This window comes from Pinus tabuliformis, chromosome 4_2 (genome assembly GCF_031772625.1).
Source record: "Pinus tabuliformis cultivar Carrire ecotype Pingquan chromosome 4_2, CPIR1, whole genome shotgun sequence".
In the NCBI taxonomy this organism is placed as follows: Eukaryota; Viridiplantae; Streptophyta; class Pinopsida; order Pinales; family Pinaceae; genus Pinus; species Pinus tabuliformis.
Genome location: NC_142304.1, coordinates 73,633,744 through 73,659,092, shown reverse-complemented (window position 1 = coordinate 73,659,092; position 25,349 = coordinate 73,633,744). Strand labels below are relative to the sequence as shown.

At 41.5% G+C, this 25,349-nt stretch overlaps 2 protein-coding genes across 3 annotated transcripts in view; both read left to right on the top strand.

Annotated features, from left to right (window-relative positions):
- Positions 1-370: 370 nt before the first annotated feature.
- LOC149168288 (uncharacterized) overlaps positions 371-25,349 on the top strand; it is a 304,781-nt gene continuing 279,802 nt past the window's right edge. Inside the window, exon 1 of one of the 2 annotated variants that reach the window (XM_089428217.1) lies at positions 371-872. In XM_089428217.1, the coding sequence (XP_089284343.1) occupies positions 750-872 (123 nt within the window). In that variant the 5' untranslated portion in view covers positions 371-749. The remainder of the gene's footprint in view (positions 873-25,349) is intronic. The other variant, XM_089428216.1, reaches the window with a different exon arrangement.
- LOC149168290 (uncharacterized) lies at positions 16,383-17,067 on the top strand. The gene is made up of 2 exons (XM_089428048.1): positions 16,383-16,510; positions 16,623-17,067. The coding sequence occupies exons 1-2, from the start codon at positions 16,383-16,385 to the stop codon at positions 17,065-17,067; spliced, it is 573 nt and encodes a 190-aa protein (XP_089284174.1).

Genomic DNA, 25,349 nt, shown 5'->3' with positions numbered 1-25,349 from the left:
GACCTTCTATCTATTAACATCTCATATAAGTTGAAGTCTGGCGCCCTATAAACCATCAACGTCCAAATCCATGAAAACTAAATATTTTCTCTAACTTTAAAAAATAGATTCAAATTTATCTATAAAATAAAATGGATGCAATGTTAAATTTTCAAATAAGAATTAAAAGATTCAAGTTCATCCATAGAATAACATGGATGCAATGTTAAATTGTCAAATAAGAATTGAAAGATTCAAGTTCATCCATAGAATAAAATGGATGCAATGTTAAATTGTCAAATAAGAATTTCATTTCCGCTATGGTGTACGCTACTCATGCAAAGATGAAGGGGGTGGACGTCCGACCTTCAGAAAAAAATTTAAAAATGATGTTATTGGTATAAAGTACGTCACACCCGTGAAGAACTAATTTTCTGGTTCGACGGAAAGGTCAAAATATGTCCCCCACCCTCGATGAACTGATTTTATGGTTAGATAAAGGTTCCTTGTGACGACACTGTTAAAGGCTAATTAAAATTCAGAGAGATAATTGTTCTCACTGGCCGGCTTATTTACACCACTGGATTTTCTGCTCGCTACTTACACTACACCTCACCTACCTTTCCGTCAATCTCCCAGCCAAGCGTATCCAACTTCGACTATAGTTCTGTACGTTAGGTTCCACTGTGATGATGGACAAAATGCCATTAGTCAGATTTTCTGAGCAAATCTAGAGTAGCTCAGAACAGAGCAGGAGGAAATAGTTTGAAATGGGTTCTTCTATTGCTGTAGCAGCAATGCAATTTCCTGCCTTTATAGGCCCGTGCTGCAGCTACAACAACTGCAACAGAAGAGGCTCTTCCCATCTGTTTTCAGCCAAAATATATGTCTCGGTAGGACATTGCTTATTCATGCACTTGCTGTATTAATTTATGTCAATAGTTTGAGGCGCGAGTATGAGATGACAAAATTCATGACATTTTTATCTGATGTTCTGATCTTCCAACTCTGTGCAAACTATTGATCAGGCTTCTTCTCTAGGTGATTCTTTCTGTTATAGTTAAAGCAACCAACATTTTTTAAGATCATTTTATCTACCTCTGCTTTTGGTAATTTTTGGAACGAGGAATGATAAAAAATCTTCCAAAAAACTTGCACCCGAAACTTCATCCCTTTTGAAACTCACGCCATATGGGAGGGTCAGAAAATGATATGAATGAAACGCTTGTGAATAGCTTGATGTTCCATCGATCTCACCAGTGAATCAAAGCTCCATTAGCTATTTTCCAATATAATTCGAATATATTGGTACCCAAACCTTCTCCTTCATCAACATCTAGTATCTTATTCACCAAATCTTGTTGGCCTCCCGCTGGAAAGGTTGGCAATAGATATCTCATTAGTACGTTAGGATGCTATTTGGATAAGGAACAGAAAGAGAAGGGAAGGATTAGATGGATCACAGCTACAAGTGGTTAAATTTTTTTCTAGAGTTTATATACTTTATGCTTGCATCAAGATTTAAACCATTATAATGCAGTCACACAAAATAAAATACAAAAGCAACATTTTTTTTTAACAGTAATGACCTAATTACTAAGCAAGAGCCGAGACATCCTGTATTGACCACGGACTGAGTGAAAGCTCCCTGGGGCTGCTTACTCCTTGAGGCTAATCAATACAGGCTAAAGGCATGCCTCCAGAGGCTTGAACCCAGGCGGGTGGGGTGGCAAGCCACAATTCCAATCACTCGAGCTAAGAACCATTGGCACATGAATTTTATGAAAAAGGGGAAAGACAATACAGTGAAAAATAGGCAGGAAAGGACTTCAGCGGTGGGTAACTTCTAGACATGAATTTATGGTATTTTCTCAGATTTCATCCCTTTATTTTTATAATGTCTTTCTTTTTCTGTGCTTGCTATAAATATTGTACTTCAGACATGCTGTTAAATTGGCATATGTCTTTAAAATATGTATCGTGACTTGAAGCCAGTAAGGCCTAAATGGCAAGTCACGCATAGTGTTTGTTTTTGGTCCAACTCTTAAAACCATTAGGCATTTTTTTATACTAAAGACATCTCTGAATTCACAGAAGAGAAGGAATATTCAGATCAGAAAAGCTATTCCGAAATACCAAATTGACAAAACTAACACAAAGACCAGATTGAGCAAACTGGCACAAAAATCTGTTTAACAGTGTTGCACAAAGACAACGAGGTCGACTTAATGAAAGGCTAATGTGGTCAACTTCTCCATAGAATACTACTATTTATGATGCATAATTTGAGGTGCCTTTGTGTGAAATTTCCTTAATTGCGGTTAGTGGAAATTATTCTTTTATCTTATGCAGATTACTTGTCTTCAGTAATTAATTATGGCAAAAAACAAATAAAATCAGTATTGCAATTTTCACCAATAAGAACAGGAACTGAGAAAAGCAATGCACGCACAAAATTTAGACACAGATATTTTTGGACAATAGTCCTTGGAAAAACCCCAGTGTGGGGAAAACCAGTGCAGCAGATGAGGATTTATTGTTATTATTCTTCAGAAAAATCTATGATCGAAAATTGCAACTGCTTGCCGTAAACTGGCAAAGCTCCGACAATTATTTTCTCCAGCTACTAGCACATAAAAATACCTGGAAGGAACTCGGCCGCCCTCTGCAAGACAACTCGGCTCTCTTGAAATATTTAGGTCTCCCTTTGCAAGTGTGTACGACCTCACACATGCGGCCCTGACTGAAGGAAATTCGACCTTATGGTCCCTGGCAATCTCGGCCTCCTCCGATAACTAACTTGGCTTGACCTCACGACCTCCCCTAGAAGAAATCGACCTCAGAAATTGCCTCTTTCTCCCACATGTGCAAATGCAAACTCGGCCTCCTTGAAATCCTTGCACACCAGAATAATTCCGAACTCCTGCAGACAAATCGATCTGGCAAATTTTCTCCCTCTGGACCGCAAAAACTGGAAGAAATTGATGAAGAAATTCTCTTCGGAAATTCAATCACTGCTGATTCCTCGCTGTTTGGTGTCCACGCTATCACTGCGCCCTTGCTCTCATTGCAATTCATTGTATCTCCAAATCCCCCATCAACTTGCTCTTATAATCTCTCGTTGATGAATCGACAATAACGATCTAACTCCAATAGATGGCTAAGATCATCTTAACCACTTCTTGTGACTTTTTTAGAAGTCACTAGAGCAAATCGATTTTGTCTCAATTAATCTGATTTACTTAACTGCTTTTCCTAAGTTAGACTTAGAAAAATAATTAGAAATTGGCTAATTAATCTAATTAAGACATTTCGCTTAGAAACTTTTTTTGGGTCTTGGAGATAATTACCCTCTTGCGTTCCTTAGCCTCATAGACACCAATAAACCCTAGAACACCTGCCCGAGCCACAAAAACTAACACTCCCTCTTAGCGAGGAAGGTGTTCTCCTCTACCCCCAACTTATTCCCGAAGAAGACAAATTTTGCTTTACCCAAGGCCTTTGTCAGAATATTTGCAACGTGCTAACCTGTAGAAACATATTGTAGCCAAACTGATCCATGTTGTACACAATCTCTGATGAAGTGGTATCTGATGTCGATGTGTTTCAACCTATCATGGAACACTGGATTCTCAGAGAGCTTGATGCAACTCTGATTGTCACAGTAGATATTGGTCGAATCCATCCTCTGACCAAATAGTGCCACTAGTAGCTTCTGAAGCCAAATAGCTTCACATGTAGCCATGCTTGCTGCCATATATTCTTTCTCTGCAGAACTCAGTACCACGGACTTCTGCTTCCTGCTGCATCAAGAGACAACTCTTGATCGAATACTGTAGCAACACCCTGATGTGCTTTTCCGATCCACTGGACTACATGTCTAGTTTGCTTTTGTATATCCCATCAATCTAACACCATCACCTCAAGTTAATCTCAAACTATACTCGACTGTACCTCGTAGATATCACAATACATGTCTTGCTACTGTCCAATGTACTCTCTTTGGTTCCACCATGAATTGACTAAGAGTGGTGATCGCGAAACAAACATCCAACCTAGTGTTGACCAAATACAGAAGAGAGCCAATAAGCTGCCTATACAAGGTTGGGTCCACTGCTGCGTATGCATCTATCTTCCTCCAGTTGGTAATCATAGGCATAGACATGGGTCTACAGTCCGGCATCTTGAGTTTCTTTATGTTCTCCATAGTATATCTCCCTTGCACAAGGAAGATCTCCCCATCTGTCTGCCATATCTCCAGTCCTAGGAAATAATGCATCAGCCCCAAGTCCTTCATATTGAACTTTGCTGCTAAGTCCCTCTTGCAATCCTCTATGAGCCCTAATGACCCTGTTAGAAATAGATCATCCACATACAGTACGAGACCTAGAGGCTCACCTCCGACCATCAAATACTAGAGGTTCGAATCTGCCTCACACTTCACAAAGCCCATCTGCTGCAAGTAATTGTCAATTTGACCATACCATGCTTTGGGAGCTTGCTTTAGTTCGTATAGCGCCCTCTTCAACTTGAAAACATGAGTATCTCTCCCATGCATCTCAAATCCTTCTGGGTATTCGATATACACATCCTATTCTATTATTCCATTAGAAAAGCCGTCTTGACATCCATATTGTGTATTTGCCATCCCATTTGCACTGCTAGAGAGATCACGACCCTGATAGAGGTGTATTTAGCCACTGGAGTGAATGTCTCCTCATAGTCTATGCCCTCTTTCTGAGCAAAACCCTTGGCCACTAACCTTACCTTATACTTGTCCAAAGTGTCATCTACAACATATTTGATCTCGTAGATCCAACGAGAGCCAATTACTGCCCTGTCCACTGGTCTAGGAACGATCTCCCATACATCGTTCAACATGATGGAGTTTTACTCCTCCACCATTGCATCCTGCCACACCTGATGCTGCGCGGTCTCATGATAGCCAAAAGGCTCTCTGTCAATGACCTCTGTCACCAACATCTTATACTTGTCTCGCTGTCTTCGCTCTTTGGTGCTCGCTCTAAGAGCTCCCATGAACTCCTATGCATCTCTCAATGTTTAAAGCACCTCCCTGTTTCTTCTTCCACTGGTGGCGGGTGGAGCTTCACGATCCTCATCTTGCCCCTGCCGTTCCTTCTGCTGTGAACTCTCCTCTACACCTATACCTGCATATGTACTCGTCACTGTACTCATACCAGTGCCCTGAGACTGAGATCCTTGTTCAACTCTTGCAGCTTCTGCTGGCCCACTTTGATCATTTGCTGGCAACTTGCAAGATCTTCTGAAGGCTTTCTCCTCTTGGAATTTCACATCTCGTCTCATGATAATCTTCCTGGTACTAGGAATGTAAATCCTGTATGCTTTGGACATTTCACTGTACCCAACGAAATATCCCTTCTTTGAAGTGTAATCCAACTTGGTGCATTTGTCATCTAGCATGTGACAATAAGCTATGTTGCCAAAGATTCTGAAGTGTCCAACCTTTGGCTTCTTTCCTGTAAAAGCCTCTTCGGGTGTCATCTTCCCCAACACCTTGTGAGGACATGCCTCTGCCAAGAGAAATCTAGGCATGTCCTGGTCATATAGCATCACCCTTGTTGCTCCAACTATTGACCTGTTCTTTCGCTCTGCGACTCCATTCTATCGCGGGTTATATGGATTTGTCCATTCTCTCTTGATGCACTCCTTTGCATAGAACCCCGTGAAGACCTTATCTGTGTACTCATCTCCATTGTTTGTACGAAGAACCTTTATTTTCCTCCCTGTCATGTTCTCCAAAAGATCCTTAAACTCTTGGAAGTGACTGAAGACTTCATCCCTTATCTTCAAGAACTATATCTAGGTTCTCCTAGAGAAGTCATCAATGAAGGTTACGAAATACTCATAATCCCTAAGAGATTTTGTAGACAACGGGCCACATATATCAGAATGTATCAACTCAAGCACACCCTTGGCTCTACTGTCACTCCTTGGGAATGTTGCTTTCGCGAATTTCCCAAGTACGCACCCTCTGCACACATCATCATGTTTCGTGCTGATTTCTGGAACTCCCATTACGGTCTCCCTGAGAAACCTAAGTGCTCCATGGTGTATGTGTCCCATCCTTCTATGCCATAATTCTCCCACATCTTTGATTTCATTATTGCTCACTGTTAGTTTTTGTAGCATCAGATGTGTTCTAGCCACAAAATTTTGTGGAGAGACTAGAATACATGAGATCTCAAAAACCTAGAAATTGTTTCTGGAAATTCCGCCTAGAAATGACTTAATTAGATTTTTAACCAGTTTTTAAAATATTTCCTAAGTCTAAACTTAGGGAATATGGTTAATTAATCAATATTAATTGAGTCAAGACGAGAATCATCTAGAAACTCTCACGAATCGATCTAGAGATGATCCTAGCCATCGATTATGTTTTAATCTTGGTCGTTGGTGCTCCAACTGTTGATTTGGGGTAGCATCGGATGTGCTCTAGCCATGAAAATTGGTGGAGAGGCTAAAGCACATGAGATCTCCGAGACATAGAAATGGTTTGGACAAATTGTACCCGGTTTAGGAGATATTAAAATAATTAGTATTTTTAATGGAGTTCCTAAGTCGAAACTTAGGAAAAATAAAATATTAATGGGTATTATTATAAATTGGGTTAGAATGTTCCAAAAGTCATGGATCAAGCCAAATCTAATCTTAGCCGTTGATTAGAGATGTAATCTCGGCCGTTGAAGGACCAACAACAAAATTATAAGAGGAGGCTTGAGGGTCAGTTGGAGAATACACCAGAGCGATCAATCATTCGATTTTCTAGAGCGAGGTTGCTAAGCAAAGTCGAATCAGTGATCAACAGCGAGGGGCAGTGAGTACTAGACAAAGAGGCAAAGATAGTGCCGAGAGACCAGCGCAGAGGCAGACGCAGAAGTCAGAGTAGGCCACGCAGAGCCCAACAGAGACAGCGCAGAGGCCAAGGGCCCGCGTCATCCACACAGAGGGCAGCAGGAGTGACGTAGAGGGTCCCAGAGGCTGCGCAATGCCTCGGAGGGCTGACGCAGAGGGTTCTGAGGTTGATGCAAAGCAGGAGAAGGCTGATGCAGTGCCTTAGAGGGCTGACGCAAAGGGTTCTGAGGCTGACACAGTGCTTCAAAGTTGCTGGAGAGGGTTTCGTGGGACAGGTTTTCTGAATACTTGTTTCCGAATAGAGAGGTATTACTATCGGTTGTTTTTCTCTGTCGGGTGAGCCAATTTGGCACCCAGTTGTACTCAAGGATATACTGGATAATAATATACCCCTCAGAATTGCTGCACCGGTTTTCCCGCATTGGGTTTTTCGGGGACGAGTTGTCAAATAATAATGGTGTCACTTGTTTGTTTGCTATTTCTTTCAGCTGTTGATCTGTAGATGGTTGAGACTGTATTGTGTTTATTTCAGTGTTTGTATGTTTAAATAACTTGTTTGTAATTAACAAGTAGGAGAAATAAACCACAAGAATACAGATAAAATTTCTAACGGATAGACTTAGAAATTTCAACATGGTATCAGAGCGTGGCAGCAGATCACAGGAGAGCTGGAGGCATCAGTTGAAGCAGAGCATTTGCAGCAGAGACAACTGTCCTGAGTGACAAAAGCTGTTCCTTGTAGAAAGCAATAGAAGAAAGGTTGACGTAGATGGATTGCGTCATCATTCCGGACGAGAGAGAGGCCAGCGTAGAGGCTGAGGAGGGCAGAAAAAGGCTCACGCAGAGACCAGGAGGGTTGGCGCAGTTGGCTGAGGGAGCATTTTTGCCAGTGCCAGGATTGCGCAAAGCCTAGAGGCTCAGTCCTTCAGTTGCTAGGGCATAGGAAGCTGTGGGCAGTTTGCGGGAGTGAAGCTGGTGGGGTATTGTGGGCAGAACAATACCTAACAAGGCAAAACCAAGGTAGAGGGAGTCGCTACCGAGGCGTATTTCTAGCCAAGGAATCTGGATCAGTGTTGCAGGTGCACAGAAGATTGGAGAGGTGCGACTTGACGATTGGCAGGAGAATTTCCAAAAGGGAAATCGTGACTCAAAGGGAGTCTAGCAGAGAACTTCCAGGCGGGAAGTAGAGAGACTCAGCAGGAGTCGAAGAGAGAACTTCTGGAGGGAAGTAGAGAGACTCAAAGGAGTCAACAAGAAGAGCAGAGAGATGGCCATGAATGGGCTGAGGGATTAGGATAGGCTGGACGGGGCGTCCAACTTTGTGGTCTGGAAGGCCAGGATCCTGTCCATTCTAGATAGACATCGCATCAAGACCTTCGCCTTGAGAACAATGGTGATCCCAATTGACTCGGTTGATAATGAGAAGTACGAGGAGGCAATGGCCAAGGCGAAATGTATCGTCCTTGATGGGGTCAATGTTAAAATTGGCAACTAGGGTCAAAATTCATGTGGGCCATCTTATTCATGGATGATGATATTTTATTAGATTCCTCTCATCGAGAGGTGTAGGATTGATCTAAAGATCATCCGATTCCGATAAGTATCTATGGAGATATGAATTTATTTTGATTATGGACTAATTGTCAAAGTCGGCCAGCAACTTATGTAGGCTCAGAAACCCAACAGTCGCATTTATTCAACCCCAACGTTTTGCATATAAATACAAGGAGTTTCTCCTCATTTGCACACTTCACTCTCATCACATCTTTCTCTCTCCTGCGCAGAAAATACTTTTCTCTCACACGTGTGGAAGGAAGGATGCAGATTTTAGGTCTGCAACTGCCAATCGGAAGTTTGACCAGTGTTGACCATCATTCTCTCTCTCTGGACTGCGCAGTAGGTGAACCTGACTCTCTTTGGAAGGCCGCATTTTTTGGTGAAGGAATCAAGGTGATCTGACGGTTGGTTTGCAAGATATTGACTACCCTAGTTTAGGGCTGATTTAGGGTTTGTTGCTGTTGATGTAAATCAGATTTTTGTACTATTTCTCTCTGCTGAATTATTGAAGATAAAAGAAGATTTGATCAAAGGGTTTCCCCATATTGGAGTTTGTCCCTGGCTAGCTGCCACATCTTGTGTCTCTTGTCTTGGCTTGTTTTCTATTGATCGTTTAATGTTCTATCTGCACTTTACTTAATGTACATGTGATTGCTAATTTGTGGATAATAATAAGAAAGATAAATAAATTGCTCTAAAGCATAGAACATACCATAACTTAACATGGAATCAGAGCTAAGGTGAAGACAAAGCCCAAGCAAGAGCAAGAGCAATCACCAAAGAGAAGATTGGCAAGGCTATCCTAAAAGAACTATGAGGTCCTCAACACTCTTCCCCACCGAAGACAAGCTCCGTGAGAAGTCTGACTATCACGGATGGAAGATGTCTCTCGATCTGACTTTAGAAGATCAGGGAGTGTTGGACCATGTGAGAGGCAATATTGTTGAGCCTCCATCAAATGCACCCGCTACTGCCAGGAACAAATGGAAATCTGGAGAAGTCAAAGCAAAGAATATCATCCAGGACTCTATCGACAAATGCTTGGTGGCCTATGTTTCTGAGCTGAACACCTCCAAGGAGATCTACGATAGACTAGTGAGTTTATTTAGAGTTAATGATGCAAATCAAGTTTTATTTCTTAGAAATAAGCTGAAGGAAATTAAGAAGGGCAAAGATGAAAATATGCAAGTGTATTTCTTAAGAATCATCGAGATCAAGAACGATCTCCTATCTATTGGAGAAGTAATTCCTGACAAGGAAATGGCACTCACAACTCTTGGAGGACTACCATCTGAATGGTATGTATTCAGGACTACTCTCCTCAACAATAATGTAATTCCTAGATTTGAGGAATTAATGGCAAGATGCATTCAAGAAGAAGCAAGGATGGAAGAACAGGAAATGCCTGCACTTAAAGGTCATCCCGCTGCCTTTTCTTCTCATGCTAAAAGAAGAAACCATTCCAAAAGGAAGACTGGACCAAAGGGTGGAAAAGGACGATGTTATCATTGCAATAAACCAGGTCATTATGCAAGGGAGTGTCCTGATAAAAGGAACTCACACCGGGATGATGATCAAAATCCCTCTCAAGGCAATCAAAGAAATGGCAGGTCAAATGGCCGAGGTAAAAGGAGTGCTGGAAATCAAGGAAGAGGACAACCATTCAAGAAGGCAAGAAATTCCAAGTATGAATCTAACACTGTTGATAATAAGCAGGATGAATATTATATACCAACTGCTCTATCTACCTCTGCTCCTCCAGACTCGCTAGGAAATTGGCTTATTGATAGTGGTGCCTCAAGGCACTTCACTGGTTACAAAGAAGTTCTCCATAATATGATAGAAAAAGAAACCAACCTGGAAATTGTCCTTGGAGATAATATGAAATATCCCGTGAAAGGTGTAGGCAATGTCTCTCTTAAATTGAATCAAGGTAATACAATCCACCTATAGGATGTATTATATGTACCTGATCTCAAAAAGAACCTGGTGTCCATTTCGGCAACGGAAGACAAAGGCTATGTTGTCGCGCAGATTGACACGACAACGCTTAGACCGAGGGCTATCACTCTGATCCCCGATCCCTCCGTTTAAGCCTGTCTCCCGCGGCTAAGGGGGGTAGTCCCTGTGAGATGATGAGACCAACTATCGACCAGTTGGTTGGGAGACACGAGATACGATATAAAAAGCACTCGATGGTTTTGATTAATTTAGCAGACCAGTGCCTTGAGAGATTGTGGTTAAAACGATTACTTGTTAGATGATATAGAAACATGAACTGTGAACAGCAATCATTTGTCATCAGCTAAATCACAATGCTTTTAAAATGACCAAAACGATATCCAGCAACTGAGATTTTTGAAAGATGAATGCTTTAAACCACCACGAGAATCACAAATCATTAACTAGATATCAATTTCGTATCTCTACTTGAAAATCCAGATCTCAGCATGAAAGATATAACATGAAAACCACTGAATCTGGCAAAATAATTTTCCACTAAATATTTATATTTTTTCGAATTTTTAAAAAGAAAAATGATTTTTTTTTTTTTTGAACTAAAAAAAAGCAAAATTCTAAATCTAAACCCAAAACCCTAAAAACTCATTAAAAATATTTTTTATTTTTTATATTAAAACTAAAAAAAATCTAAACTATGAAAATTTAAAACTATATTAAAATTTAAATAAAATAAACCCTAAACTAAACTAAAGGAAATCTAATTACAAACTATACGCTATCCTTTTTTTTTGATTTTATATAATTTAAAATACAATAAAACAAACCATAAACTAAATTAAAAAAAAAAAAACTTAAGATCGAATTACAAAAATTAAAATCGTAACCATAAACTAAGGACTAAAAACAAAAAATCTAAACAAAACTATACGAATTTAAATCTAATTATAAACAATCACTACAAACTATACGCTAAAACAATTTAAAATCTAAAAGAAATCTACACTACCATATGACTAAATAACCTACGTCTAAATGCAAAATACGCATTGAAGGATTGAAACGAAACAAAAACACAAGGTGTAACCCTAGCGGATGATCATAAAACGCAGATTCGATTTACTTGCTGAGCAAAGGAGAAGGATCAATGGTTACCTGACTATACATTCACCTGCGGCTGCGGCTCTGAATTTATGCGTGAATGAAATGGCGTGAAACGATATTACCTCAGCCGCCAGAGAAGGAAATCGAATCACCTGAAATTTTCGATGAAGCTCTTGACCGTGACTTAGTTCTAATCCGAATGAACTCGCGTGAATACCCTCGTATGAACCACTTGAAAGCAGGCAGAGGCTGGGAGGTGATTCGCTGGTAGGGCGGGATGTGATCTCTTGGATGAGCAGATATGCGTAGTGAACAAAGCTTCACACACCGAAATTGCCCACGCATAACTGGAACGAGTATTCCCTAGCCGCAGACGTTACAGCTGGCCCATGAAAAACTCTTTGCCCACGTTGATATTTTTTTGGATGCTCTCTGTGTTTGAGGTAATACAAACCAACGTAATTTTGGCGGTAGCAGCAAAGAGCAACAGCATGAAAGGGCTGAGCAGCGTGGAAAGTTTGCTTGAAATTTGTGACGATGGATCCAAGTTTCTGAAAGTTGCAGGCAGGACGCAATCTCACTCACGTATAAACCAGCAACCATTAAAACACGAATTCCATTTGGATCTTGGGTTTTCTGCAACGCTTGCATTCAGTGCTCAGTAGATCTCTGCGTTTCTATACAAAAATATTTTCTAATGCCTGTCACCTGAAATGATGAAATCGCCCAAAAAACAATATGTACATAAAACCGAAATCAAAACCCTAGATTTAAATCTGTATAAACCAAAAAATTGAAACCCTAATTAAAAAAAACTGTGAAAAGCATAAGTTTAAAACCCTAGATCAGCTAATTTAATGTACAGATTTGGCCCCTTAACAACCAGATTTAGCAATGAGCACAAGAATATTTTTAAAGGAATAAAGATTTCAGATTTTCACTGTGAAGAACTTCAGAAAATCTCTCATGCAAATTAGAAAAAATAAACCGAATGATAGACCCAGGATCAAATCCAACTGGGCTCAGCAAAAATTGCTTGCGGGAGTTGGCTGGTTCAGCCGAGAACTTCCCCGAACGCCCACAAATTTCCTTCAATGATGTTTTCTGCACAGCTCAAAACAATTGTCAATAAAGAGGGCAAAAATGCTGCTAGATCTCAGGAAGTAATGGAGATACCTGCCATTACTTCAGAAACCCTAACAACACCCAAACCCTAGCAAGTGAACAAGATACCTGTGCTCACAATACTCTACAAAAAGCTATTATTAACGGCTGAAAATAACATATGCAGAAAATGAAACAATCTCACAGCATTTTAAGAGAGTAACACTAGCAAGATATGGACCCCAAAGTCTTCTTTTATTAACCAGAAACAGATTTACAAGAGACGAAAAACCTTCCGAGACGTAGATTACCATTAGGAAGTTAAGTCCACCTAGGCAATTTACATACATGACTCATGTCTGCTAAGATTATTTACAATTCATACATGCAAACTGGGTTTACAATCAAAATGATCAAGTCGCTGATGATGGCAGGATGGCACGGACATGTTGATCAGGTGCTGCCCCCTTTTTGCCAAGAAAAGGGGGGAGTACTGCATGGGCAGTTGACCGGTAGAGGTCAACAGGCTACAAGGTGGCTTTCAGCGATGGCAAGGTACGTGCATGGAAAAACAATATTAAAAATGCCTTCACTCTTGGGTTTCAAGTTGATTCATTATATCAGGTCGGAGGAAGTCCGCTAGGTGTCATGTCTTGTGACACATCTCTTCAGTCCGAACTATGGCATCAGAGGTTTGCTCACCTTCATTATAAAGCTCTACCTGATGTAAGAAAAATGGTGACCGGGATGCCCGAGTTCAGATTAGAGTAGGAAGGTGTATGTCTCGGATGTGTTGAAGGAAATCTAAAAAGGGGACCATTCCCCTCAAGCCAAAGCAAGACCTTCGATATATTGCAGTTAGTTCACTCAGACATATCTGGTATGATGCCTGTGAACTCCTTGGGAGGATATTCATATTACCTCACTTTTACAGATGACTATTCTTGCAAGACTTGGACATACTTCTTGAAAAAGAAGGATGAAGTTTTCTCCTGGTTTCAACACTTCAAAGCCTTGATCGAGAATCAAACCGAAAAGAAGATCAAGATCTTAAGGATTGATAATGGGATTGAATATGAATCTAATGAGTTTCATGGCTTTTGTAAAGAGGCTGGCATTAATTGGGAGACTACTACACCGTACATTCCTGAACATAATGGTGTGGTAGAAAGGAAGAACCGTACGATTGTGAACGTTGTCCGTGCTATGCTCCATGATCAAAGACTTTGTTAGGTCCCTATAATACTAGTGATTACCCCATTACTATTGTAGTTGTATCCAATGTTGTGAAAAGCGCGATTAAATCGCGCTTTTTTTAAAAAATTGCGCTTTTTTCCCCTCGCTGATTTAATCGCGCTTTTTACATGAAAAAAAGGGCTATTTTTTGCTGATTTTTCCCAAAAAAAGAGCGTTTTTTCCAAAAAAAGTGCGGGGTATCGGGGCAGCGTGTTTTATAATGAGATTTTGGGTTTTTTGTATGTCATTTGGACATTGGGCGCGCGCGGAAGGAGGAGGAGGTGTTGGAGAGCAGCTAAAGAGGGTTTGTGACCAAATCTAAGTGCTTAGAGGACAAATTCAAGAGGAGACCACCGATTTCTCCATAGAAACGGTATGTTGATTAATTTTTTTTTGTTTTCTTTGTTTAAAAACATTGTTTTTCTATGTTTTTCATTGTTTTTCGTTGGGAAACTTCATATGGGCACCATTTTCCTTTTGTTTTCATTGTTTTTAAAGAATTTTTTGTATTTTTTCATTGATTTGGGATGGGTAACTTGGTATGACTATGGGAACCAATTTTTTTTTTTTTAAACATTGTTTATGTTTTTTCATTGTTTTTGGCATTTTCCATTTGGTTGGGTAACTTGGGTTTGGAACTTTGGATTCTGGAAATTTGTAACTTGTAATTTTGTAAATGCTAAATTGTAATCCTAAATTCCTATTTCCTAATCCTTATTTTCCCATAGGTTTGCAAATTCAAAGTTCAAAAACAAACATGCCAAGGAAATTGGATCCTTTCTGGGAATATGGTGAACCTAAAGCTCTGAATGATAGACAAAACTTGAATTGCAAGTTGTGTGGAAAGGAGATACATGGGGGGGTGTACAGGTTGAAGTTTCACCTTGCACAAATCCCTGGACATGATGTGGGGCCCTGTACAAATACAAATCCTGAACTTATCCAAAGGGCCATGAGAGCATTGGGAGAATTAGAGCACACTAGAGAGGCCAAAGAAGAACTCAAAAGGCAACTAAAAAGGTCAGCTGAAGGAAGTGGGCCAAGTGGCACTGGTTCTACTGCAGTATTAGTCAATCTGGTAGCTGCATCATCATTTTTTGTTCCTCGAACCACACCTGGTTCACAACCATCTATCGATTCAATGTTAAAAAGAACTGAAAAAGAACAAGCTGACAGGTTGATGGCAAAATTTCTCTTCTGGAGTGATATTCCTTTCAGCATTGTAAGGAATAATCCATTTTTCCAACCTACTGTTGATGCTATTGCCAGTGTTGGCCCGGGGTACAAAATCCCTTCTTATCATGATTTCAGAGGCCGGATTCTTCAAAATGAAAAGCATGACTGCACCCAAAGATTGGAGGATTTTAGGGCATCATGAGCACAAACAGCATGCACTGTTATGTCAGATGGTTGGACTGACCAAAAGGGGAGAACCCTTATAAACTTCTTGGTTAGTTGTCCCAAGGGGACTATGTTTATCAAATCCGTTGATGCATCTCATCAAATCAAAGATGCAAGAAATTTATGTGATTTGCTGGATGTGTTTATTTTGGAGGTGGGTGAACAACATGTTGTCCAAGTCATAACGGACAATGCTGCAAATTATGTTGCTGCTGGTAGAATGCTTATGGGCAGGCATCCTACTTTATTTTGGACACCTTGTGCTGCCCATTGTATTGATTTGATGTTAGAGGACATAGGGAAAATTCTCTTTGTCAAAGATATTGTTGACTCATCAAAAAGCATCACAAAATTTATATATAATCATACATCTGTGCTTAGCTTGATGAGAAGATTCACCAACAACAAAGAGTTGGTGCGCCCCGCCATTACACAGTTTGCCACGAGTTTCATATCTCTTCAATCCCTCTTGAATTCTATGTGGGATGTGAAGAGAATGTTTCTTTCAAAGGAGTGGCGTGCTTTGTCAATGAGCCGCAAACCAGAAGGAGAGGCCGTATGCAGACTAGTTTCATACCAGGAAGACTTCTGGGTGGGAGTGTAGGAGGTGTGCGCCGTTACTGAACCTTTGGTAAAGGTTCTTCGGTTGGTTGATGGTGAGAAGCCCGCAATGGGCTATTTGTATGAAGCCATGGACAGGGCCAAAGAAGCCATTCGGGCCTACTATGATGATAAGGGAGATGATGGGTTTCAGAAACAACTCCTTCTATGGGGAGTGATTGATGAGCGATGGAACAACACACTCCATCGTCCCATTCATGCTGTTGGGCTTTTTCTGAACCCTGCATTTTCTTATGCATGTGGGTTTGATTTTGATGCTGAGATCATGGATGGATTCTTATCCTGTGTCTAGAAGATGGTGCGATCTCCAGAACAACGTATAGAGATCTCTAAACAAATTGAAACATATAAGATGGCAGGTGGCACATTTGGCTTTGAGATGGCTATCACTGATAGGACGATTAAAATGCCAGGTATTTTTTAGTTTGTAAATTTGTTTCAAATTTCATTGTCTCTTCAAATTCCATTTTTTTCTAATGTTTATTTAAAATTTTATTTGTAATTTTGTTGTAGATGCATGGTGGAAAATGTATGGTGGCAGGGTACCCCTTTTGCAAAATCTTGCCATACGCATCCTCAGCCAAACATGCAGCTCCTCAGGATGTGAGCGCAACTGGAGTGTATTTGAGAAAATACACAACAAGAAGCGCAACAGGTTAACACTTAAACATTTAAAATATTGCAAATTTCCAAATAAATTTTTGAATTCATTAAACAATATTTTTTTTATAATATTAATTATTAATTATTTCATGATCTTTGTACAGGTTGGAGTCCCAGCGACTTAATGACATGGTCTACGTCTACTACAATCTTCGATTGTGGGTGAGGCAACTTGAGAGGACACCTGATGTGGATGCCATCTCATTGGATGGGATTGACACCACTGCTGCATGGAGGGTTGAGGCCGAGAGGCCTCTCATGGATTCTACTGATGATTGGTTAGTGCAGGATGTAGTGGAGGAGGAGGAGCAGGAGGAGGAGCAGGTGGAGGAGGAGGAGGAGGAGGAGGTGACACCGCCTACCCGGGCTACCACTGCCACCAGTAGAGGACGTGGTCTACCTCCTGTAGCTCCTACTTCTAGTTCTTCAGCTTCTAGAGCACATCAGACTCCACTGCCATTTCCACCAGCACAGGCACCAGCATCTACATCTAGAGGGAAAGGGAAAGCTGTGACATTTTCTCGCAAGAGGGGCAGAGGAAATCAATAGGATTAGACTTTCATTATATGACATTATGACATGATGAGATACATTATCATATTTTTTGTTGATATTTTGAGGTTGAGTTGGGACTCATGAGTCAGGACTTACTATTCAGGACATGATTCAATGTTATGTGTGATTTTAGCGCTAGAAATGATATTAAACATCTCATATATTAGTTTTTTTTATCATATTTATGTGTCAATGTATTTATTTTATGTTGTAGATGGTTTAGATATTAAAAAAATTGATAAAAAATGAATATTTTTGTACCAAACGATTTTTTCCCGCTTTTTTCGATTTTTTCCGATTCGTTCCCCGCGTCGATTTAATTCTGTTCGCGCTTTTCACAACATTGGTTGTATCCCTTATTAATATTGTTGTGCCCCTATTGTCCCCATATTGTTGTTACTGTGCCCCATAGAATCCCTCTATTGTTATTTTTGTGGCTTTGTATTATTATTGTTAGGTCGGCTAGGTTATATTGTGACTCCTTAGACTGCTATATATAAAAAGGAGATTTTCTCATTTGAATCATCCAAGAATTGTTCATTTATGTAATGTAAAGGAGGTTGCCCCCTCGAAGAGACTGAATTCTAAGGCGTTGATCTATCTTTCTATCTTTTTGTGAGCTAGTTTCATAACATTTGGAATCAGAGCTTTGGAACCTCAAAGCCCATCTCCTCTATAATTGGAAAAGTATTCTCTAACTTTTGTCACGTAACATGACGGTCCACTGTCAATATACCAGACACTAATAGAGGTAGAGCTAGAGAGGCAAGCTATGAGAGAAAACTCATTCTCTAGCCTCAAAGATAAGTCCTCAATGTCCATTGAAGTTGCTGTTTGTTGCTTCCCCTTCTTTTTCTCTCCCTTCTTCCTATTTGGATATTGTTTGAATTAGTGCCCTTGCTGACCACAACCAAAGCACTTGATTTTACTCAAGTCCTTTTTCTTATTCTCTTCCTTGGACCCTTTATTTGAGTCCTTCTTGGTCTTGCCCTTTCCTGCTAGTGCCATGTTTTCATCATCTTCACGCTTCTGAGTTTTACCACTACCATTGTCGCTGATGAGGCTTTGTCTTGTTGAGAAATCAATAATAGTAGGAATTAGGGTTTTGATTCCTCTTCTTGATAATTACTTGTGAATTATGTTGTCTTATTTTACTTCTTTATTAAATTATGTTTCGTCAAGCAATTATCAATTTATGTGTATATGAAGATCACAAGAACAAGAGACACAAGATGTAGGCGGACAACTAGGGCAAAACCCCTATAAAGGGGAAAACCCAGTCAAAACTCTTCCTTCAGTAGTTTCAATGACAAGATGAGATTATCCAAGACTCTTTGACCTAGACACAGACTTCCTCCAACCACCAAGTTAGCCCTTCCTTCTTCTCCACGTGATTGACTCCCAACAACAACTTCGACCTTGCAATAGTAGAATTTCAGCCTCCCTAGTAGCAGAACTTCGAGCTGCAGTAAAATTCAGATTTTTTAACCCCCGCAATTGCCCAGTAACATCGCACGTGTGAGAGATAGAGGGCCCAAAACTTCGATTTTGTCTTCCCCTGCAATATTCTTCCTTCTCTAGAAATTTCACACTTTTTTTGCCTCTCTTTCTTGTGTATCGAACTTGTTGAGTGAGTCGTGCAAATGAATCGAACTAGCTCTCTCTATATAGCCTCTTATGTGGGTCGAATTGCCCTAATGTAGGCCGACTTCATCAAGATAGGGTCGACTTGGTGTGGAGGTGTCATGTAATGTTCCTAAGTAGGAAATTTAGCGATATACAAAGCAAACAAACCAACATCCAACAATGAGACATAATCAGTAAACACCATGAAAGCACTGCAAATAGAGATCATCTGAGCGATTTTATTAAATCTTTTTGGAGCAAATACAATAGTGATGGAATGGTGCACCTAGGCTTGTCTTAAGGGACAAGCGTGACAAAACCCAGGTGAGCAGATTATGATCCTAGTGCTGCCCAACTACTGCTCCAAAGGTGAGTTGCGCTGCCTAGAAAACTACGCTGCCTGCTCGGAAGGCTATGTTAGAAATTCCACTTCCCGTGCTCAGAAAATACTGCAACTTCAGCTCCTAGCTCCTCAACAAAAACCCACCAAAACCCAGAAAGGGTTTGGCCTAGTTCAGACCCCCGAAAATCAACCCCCAAGGACCACGTCCTCCTTACGCTGGGAATCACGATCTGTCTGGAAATGGATGGGAAGGCTCTCCAAATCACCCCCAAATGTTGAGATGCTGTCCCCTATGGCTTTCCTCCCTTCTCCCAGCTGACTTCAGCTCTGTAGCTCCTTCCCCCAACTCCCATGTGAGCCCAAGAATGGCCCTCTGCGCAGTCCACAATGGCTGTAAGTCGAGCTGCCCAAATGCAACAATCTCCCAGTCCAAAACTCCTCCCAAAGGCTGATCCTCTGCTATAACTCCAACTCCCAAACTTTCCTGGCAAGTGCTGCCCGGATGAACCCCCAAATCACCTTTGCGTGTTCCCCTCCTGCATGCTCTAGGAATACGCATTGCTGAATCGAAGGCTGAGTGATGTGGCTACAAATCTCCTCCAGTTCTCCTCCAAGGTAGTATGAAATGCCTTCCTAGGGTGGCACTCGAAGTCGCCCGAAGAAAGATTCAGTCTCCCACCTAGGAAACTCAATGTTAAACAACCCGTAACTCGGCTAAGCAACTTGAGCAACAAAATTGAATTTGATATGCAAAATGATGCCTTGAGTTGGGGAGCTCCTCCTTATATCTTCGTGGGCCTTCCTTTCCCCATGTGGGCCCCTCTCTAAGCCATTTGATTCCCCTCCAAGGTAATTTGAATTGCCCAAGTGCCCAAGTGCATTTTCGCACGTGGGTGGCCCCCACTTTCCACTAGCAATCTAATTCAATATCTCTTTCTCCTAAGTTCCTAAGTAAAAAATGCATGGGTTCCTTTATTCACCAAAATTTATGCAAAATTGTGGGGAGATCGAAACCTGTTACAAATACATTTGGGAAGGGACATGACAGTCCTCCCCTCCCAAATGTTGTTTGCCCTCAAGCAACTTCAGCGTTGAGTGCTCCAAAATGTGTTCACCCTCCCATGTGGCATCCTCATCTGACAGGTTCTTCCATCGGACCAAAAGCTCCCTGATGGTTTTGCTACTCAACTTCCTCTCCCGAGTCTCCAAAATGTCCTCAGGCTGCAAAACCAAATGTCCTTCATCGTCTAGTGGGGTAACTCTACTACTGCTGTCACCTATTGTCCCAACACCTTTTTGAGGCATGAGACATGGAAGTTGTTGTGAATCCTGCTCCCCTGAGGTAGTTTCAGCTCGTAGGCCACCTCTCTAACTCATCTGACCACCCTATATGGCCCATAGAAATGTGGCTATAGCTTCTCGGCCCCTTTTTGCTTCAAGATGGACTGTCTATATAAATCAGATGGGGTACAATATAAGTATGGAGTGAATGCACCCGGGCTTGCCAAAGGTAAGCTAACAAGCCCCAGGTGATGAAAACAAGTACCCAGATGCTAGAAAGATATTCCCCTCAATGTTCTGCGCTGGCCCTAGAAAAACTGCAGGGATGGCTGAAACAAACTGCTGTTAGACCCTCCTTCAGTGATCAAAAAATTTTGGGAAATTAACCCCGGTCTCCCCTCAAATAACCCACCAAAACCCATAAAGGGTTTGGTCTAGTTCTGACCTCTGAATTTGCCCCAATTTCCACATGCTCCACCAATAGCTGGGAAATTCAACCCACCTGGAAATGTCACCTCTCATGGCCTGCACAATGATGATAAATGCTAGCAAAACTTTCCTCTGGTGCCCCCACAAATCCCAACTCCATTCAACTCTAAATGTGCATGCACCCAACTCCCACGTGTGGCCCAGAAATAACCTCTGCGTAGGTCCGTGCAACTCCTGAGATGGTGATAATTCTAGAACAAAAACTCCACAAAATTGTGCCCAACCAACGCTCCAAATGTTCAGCAAAAAGGTAGCCCAGTGCTCTCCCGGAAAACCCAACAAATATGCTGCTCCACAACCAGCGCTCTTCTAAAGTGCGAGTTCTTCTCCTAAGCCCAGTTTGCTCCAAAATGCTCGAAATCCCCTGTATAATCCCTCTAGTACAACCTTAAATGTGTAAAAAAGGCTCCCCTAGGGTGGCACTCAGAGTCCACCAAAGAAGGAGTTGAGATTTCCCTTCGGAAATACCGTGTGTTGAACAACACTCTGTTGACTCAGCTAAGCAGCGTGAGCAAACAATAGTTTGCTGATTTCTGGTAGCATCAGATGTGCTCTAGCCTCAAGATTTTGTATGGACGCTAGGACACATGCATTCCATAATACCCAAAGATCGTTTTGGGAAACTTTACCGAGAGGAGGTTTAATTAAAATTATTAATTATTTTTAATGGATGCGTAAGTCTAAACTTTGGAAATTAAAATAATTAAAGTGTATTAATTAAACTGGGTGTGAATCTTCTAGAGAAAGATGAGGATCAAGTCAAGATGATCTGAGCCATTGATTAGAATCTAATTTGGGCCGTTGATTGATCAACGAGAAGATTATAAGAAGAGGCTTGATGGGCATTTGGAAAGACACATCGAGTGAGATCAAGAGATCGATTTCTCAAGAGAGCAGTGCAACAGTTGCAGGAGAAGTCATCGAGGAGATTTCTTGCAGTGAGGGGTAGGGATAGTTTTCCGGTTGGAGAGTTTCCTGATCCGGGGATACATTGTAGAGGAGGCAGAGAGAGATCCAGAAGAGGCAGCGTAGAGCCACGCTGGGCAGCGTAAAGCCACGTTGAGGCAACGTAGAGCCCTTGAGGAGATTTGCAAATTTGCTGAGCAGATCAGATCCAGTGCCAGGAATCGGGGTGTGAGACCGGAGGGCCAGAGGATCGAGCATCCAACCAACAGATTGATCAGCCAGAGGGAGTGACGCAGTCCCTATCAGTTGTGACACAGAGCAGCGCAGTGACTGCGTAGAGGCAGCTTGGGGCTAGCCATTCAATGGCTAGATCAGTGTCGAATTGCCAGTGATAGTGTGAGGTATTTCTCACTAATTTCTCTGCCAGTCAGATTCTTTGTATCGGATAGCCAGTAAGGGATCCAAAGGTTGTATTCAGAAACTATTGCATAATAATTAAAACCCTCGGCTGCTGCACCGATTTTCCCACATTGGTTTTTTTTGGAGACATTGTCCAAAAACAATGGTGTCAATTGTGTGTGTGCTATTTCCTTCTTGCTCAGTACTTGTTTCCGCAATATTTATGTTGTGAAGGCTGCAGTAGATTTTATTTTGATGTTTACTATGTAACACTGTAAATAACTTGATTTAGAAATTAACAAGTAGGAGAAATTTAATCAGTTGCTGCAATAGGGAATCAGGTAACCATTTTCTCACATGTTATTAGAGCGCAGGTGAAGCAGGAAAGCAGAGCCAGAAGAGTCCAACGCTGAGCTGAAGAGGGAGATCAAAGATTTGCGTAGGCAGCAGATCGGATCCCCAGAAGGATTACGCAACCCAGTGCCAGGGGGGCGAGATTCTCAAGGAAAAATCTCTCTTTGAGTGAGTCAATAGAGAGAAATATTTTCCAGATCGAGATTTGTGCAACAACAACTTTAGCGCAGAGCAGTCTTCAGGTGGGACACAATTTTTCTGCAACAGTTGCTGTTGAAATTTCTAAGTCTAACATGTCAGAAATTATTCCTGCATTATCTAGTTTATTTCACCTACTTGTTTATTTCTTAACAAGTTATTTAACCATATAACTACTGAAAATAAACACAAATGCAGTCTCAACCATCTACAGATCATCAACTAAAAATAACAGACAAACACACAAGGGACACCGTTATTTTTGGACAATCATCCTCGAAAAAACCCAACTTGAAAAAACTGGTGCAACAGTTCTGAGGGTTTTATTATTAAGTAACTTTTTTGAGTACAACTAGGGTGCCAAACTGGCTCACCTAACAGATAAATCTATCTGGCAGTAATACCTCTCTTCGGAAGCAAATATTCAGCAAGTTTGCTCCACGAAAATCTCTCCAACTCTTCTTTGAGGCTTTGCGTCAGCCCTCCTAGCCTCTGCGTCACTCTGAAGCCCCCTGCGTCAGCGTTCTGCTACTCTGCGCTGGCTCTCTGGCCTTCTGCATCACCCACGCAAGCCCTGCTAGCCTCTGTGCAGTCACTCTGGCCCTCTGCGTGGCTCCTGCTAGCTCTACGTAGCCTCCTCTGCCTCTGCGCTAGTCCTTCGGCACTATCGCTGCCTCTTTGCTATGCACTCACTGCCCCTCGCTGCAACTCAGATCACTTGTTTGAATTTTTCAGCAAACCCCACTCCAGAAAATCGAACTAACTGATCAATCTTGGTGTGTCTCCAACTGACTTTCAAGCCTCCTCTTATACTTTTTCTGTTGAGTCTTTAACAATTGAGATTAAATCTATAATCAACGGTTAAGATTAGATTTGGCTTGATCCATGTCTTTTAGAACATTCTCACCCAGTTTTATATTAATACCCATTAATATTTTAATTTTCCTAAGTTTAGACTTAGGAACTCTATTAAAAATATTAATTATTTTAATATCTCTCTAACCGGGTGGAATTTCGCTGAACCATTTCTGGGTCTTGGAGATCGAGATCTCATGTGCTTTAGCCTCCACACCAATTTTCATGGCTAGAGCACATCCGATGCTACCCCAAATCAACACTTACTCTTAGCGAGGAATGTGTTCTAGTCAGGGTTGCAGGAATCGCCCCCCCCCCCGCCGGATCCAAACCCAGAATCGCGGATCGGAGCGAATCGTCCCGGAATCCACACTGGAAGCGCGATTCGCATTTGGAGGTGGCGCGATTCCGGCAAATAAAAACGATTCCTGCCAAATGCTGTTGCGGCCGCCCGGAACCGCGGATCGGAGGACGCTTCGGGCACGGGGTGGCGCCACGCAACCTGCCCGGAAGCGCACGCCACCCAGGCGCAACCCGGACGCAACCCCGCGGCAGCGCATTTTTACTTTTTTTTTTTTAATTTGTTTTAAAATGTAACTTAACTAGCATGAGGGGGTGGGTTAGGTGAGTTTAGGGTGAGTTTAGGGTGACTTTAGAAAAGAATAAAGCCCCCATTCTCTTCTCATTTTCTCACTTTGAGTTTATGAGAGTTGGAGAAGAGAAGAGAGGAGAGGAGAAGAGAAGAGAGGAAAGGAGAGGAGAAGAGAGGAGAGCTTGGAGGAGTGAAGAAGGAGGAGCTAGGAGAAGGAGGAGGAGCTTGGAGCAAGAGCTTGGAGGACTTCATCTACAAGAGCTAAAGAGGTAAGTTCAAACCCCAAACTCCCTTGTTTTTTTGAAAAAAAAATTGTATTTTTCTCCTCCCTCTCCTACTCTTTCCCATTGTTTCTACTTGCTCCTTTATTTACAGGTTGTCCACCACCTATATCCATATTCCAAGATGGTGTTCTTTTGGCTTCTATGTATCATTCCACTCTTGGTTTTAATGATGGCAAGGGTGAGGAATAAAGGGGAAGAGGAAGGGGATGAACTTGGTCCTAATAGTAGTGACCCAATGTATGATGAGGAGGAAGGGTTTGAAGAGGAAGGGGATGAACTTGAAGAGGACACTGAAGCACAAGATGGGAAAGGTACATCAAATCCCTTGTGGAACTATGTGACCAAACTTGAAGGGGGAAAGGGTGGTGGATCTTACAAATGGATGTGCCCTCATGGTTGTCATGGAGGAAAACCATATACGGGTTCATATACCCGTCTGAGGAGGCATCTTTGTGGGGTGCTAGACAGTGATGAAAAAAAGGGTTCCGTGGGGGTAACCATTTGCCCAAACATTTCAAGTGAACAAAGACAAAAATACATCAAAATAGAGATGGCTGCACAACGAAAAAACAAGAAACAAAAAACTCATTCTGAATCAAGTGCAACCTCTAAATTTGGTAGTTGCCCATCTCCTCATGGTACTTTTGCAACCTCTGGAGGTAGAAAAACAATAGGGGATTTCCTTAATGTTTCTGGGAGGGATGATGTGGATGGAAAGATAGTCCGTTTTCTTTGTGCTTGCGGTGTACCATTCAATGTGCTTCGCTCTCCCTATTGGCATGACATGGTAAAGGCCATCAATGAAGCCCCAAAAGGATACAAGGCCCCCAACTATGAGAAAGCTAGAACAATGTTATTAGAAAGAGAAAAAGCTAAGGTTCAAAGAGCTTTGACACGTTTTACACATGAGTGGGTGGATTCTGGGGTATCCATTGTATCAGATGGGTGG

What these genes read in the sequence shown, in the direction of transcription:
- LOC149168290 (XM_089428048.1), top strand. Translation starts at nt 16,383, where the DNA reads ATGTATGGTGGCAGGGTACCCCTTTTGCAAAATCTTGCCATACGCATC. An exon ending in CACAACAAGAAGCGCAACAG is followed by an intron (nt 16,511 to 16,622) that starts GTTAACACTTAA and finishes ATCTTTGTACAG; the next exon opens with GTTGGAGTCCCAGCGACTTA.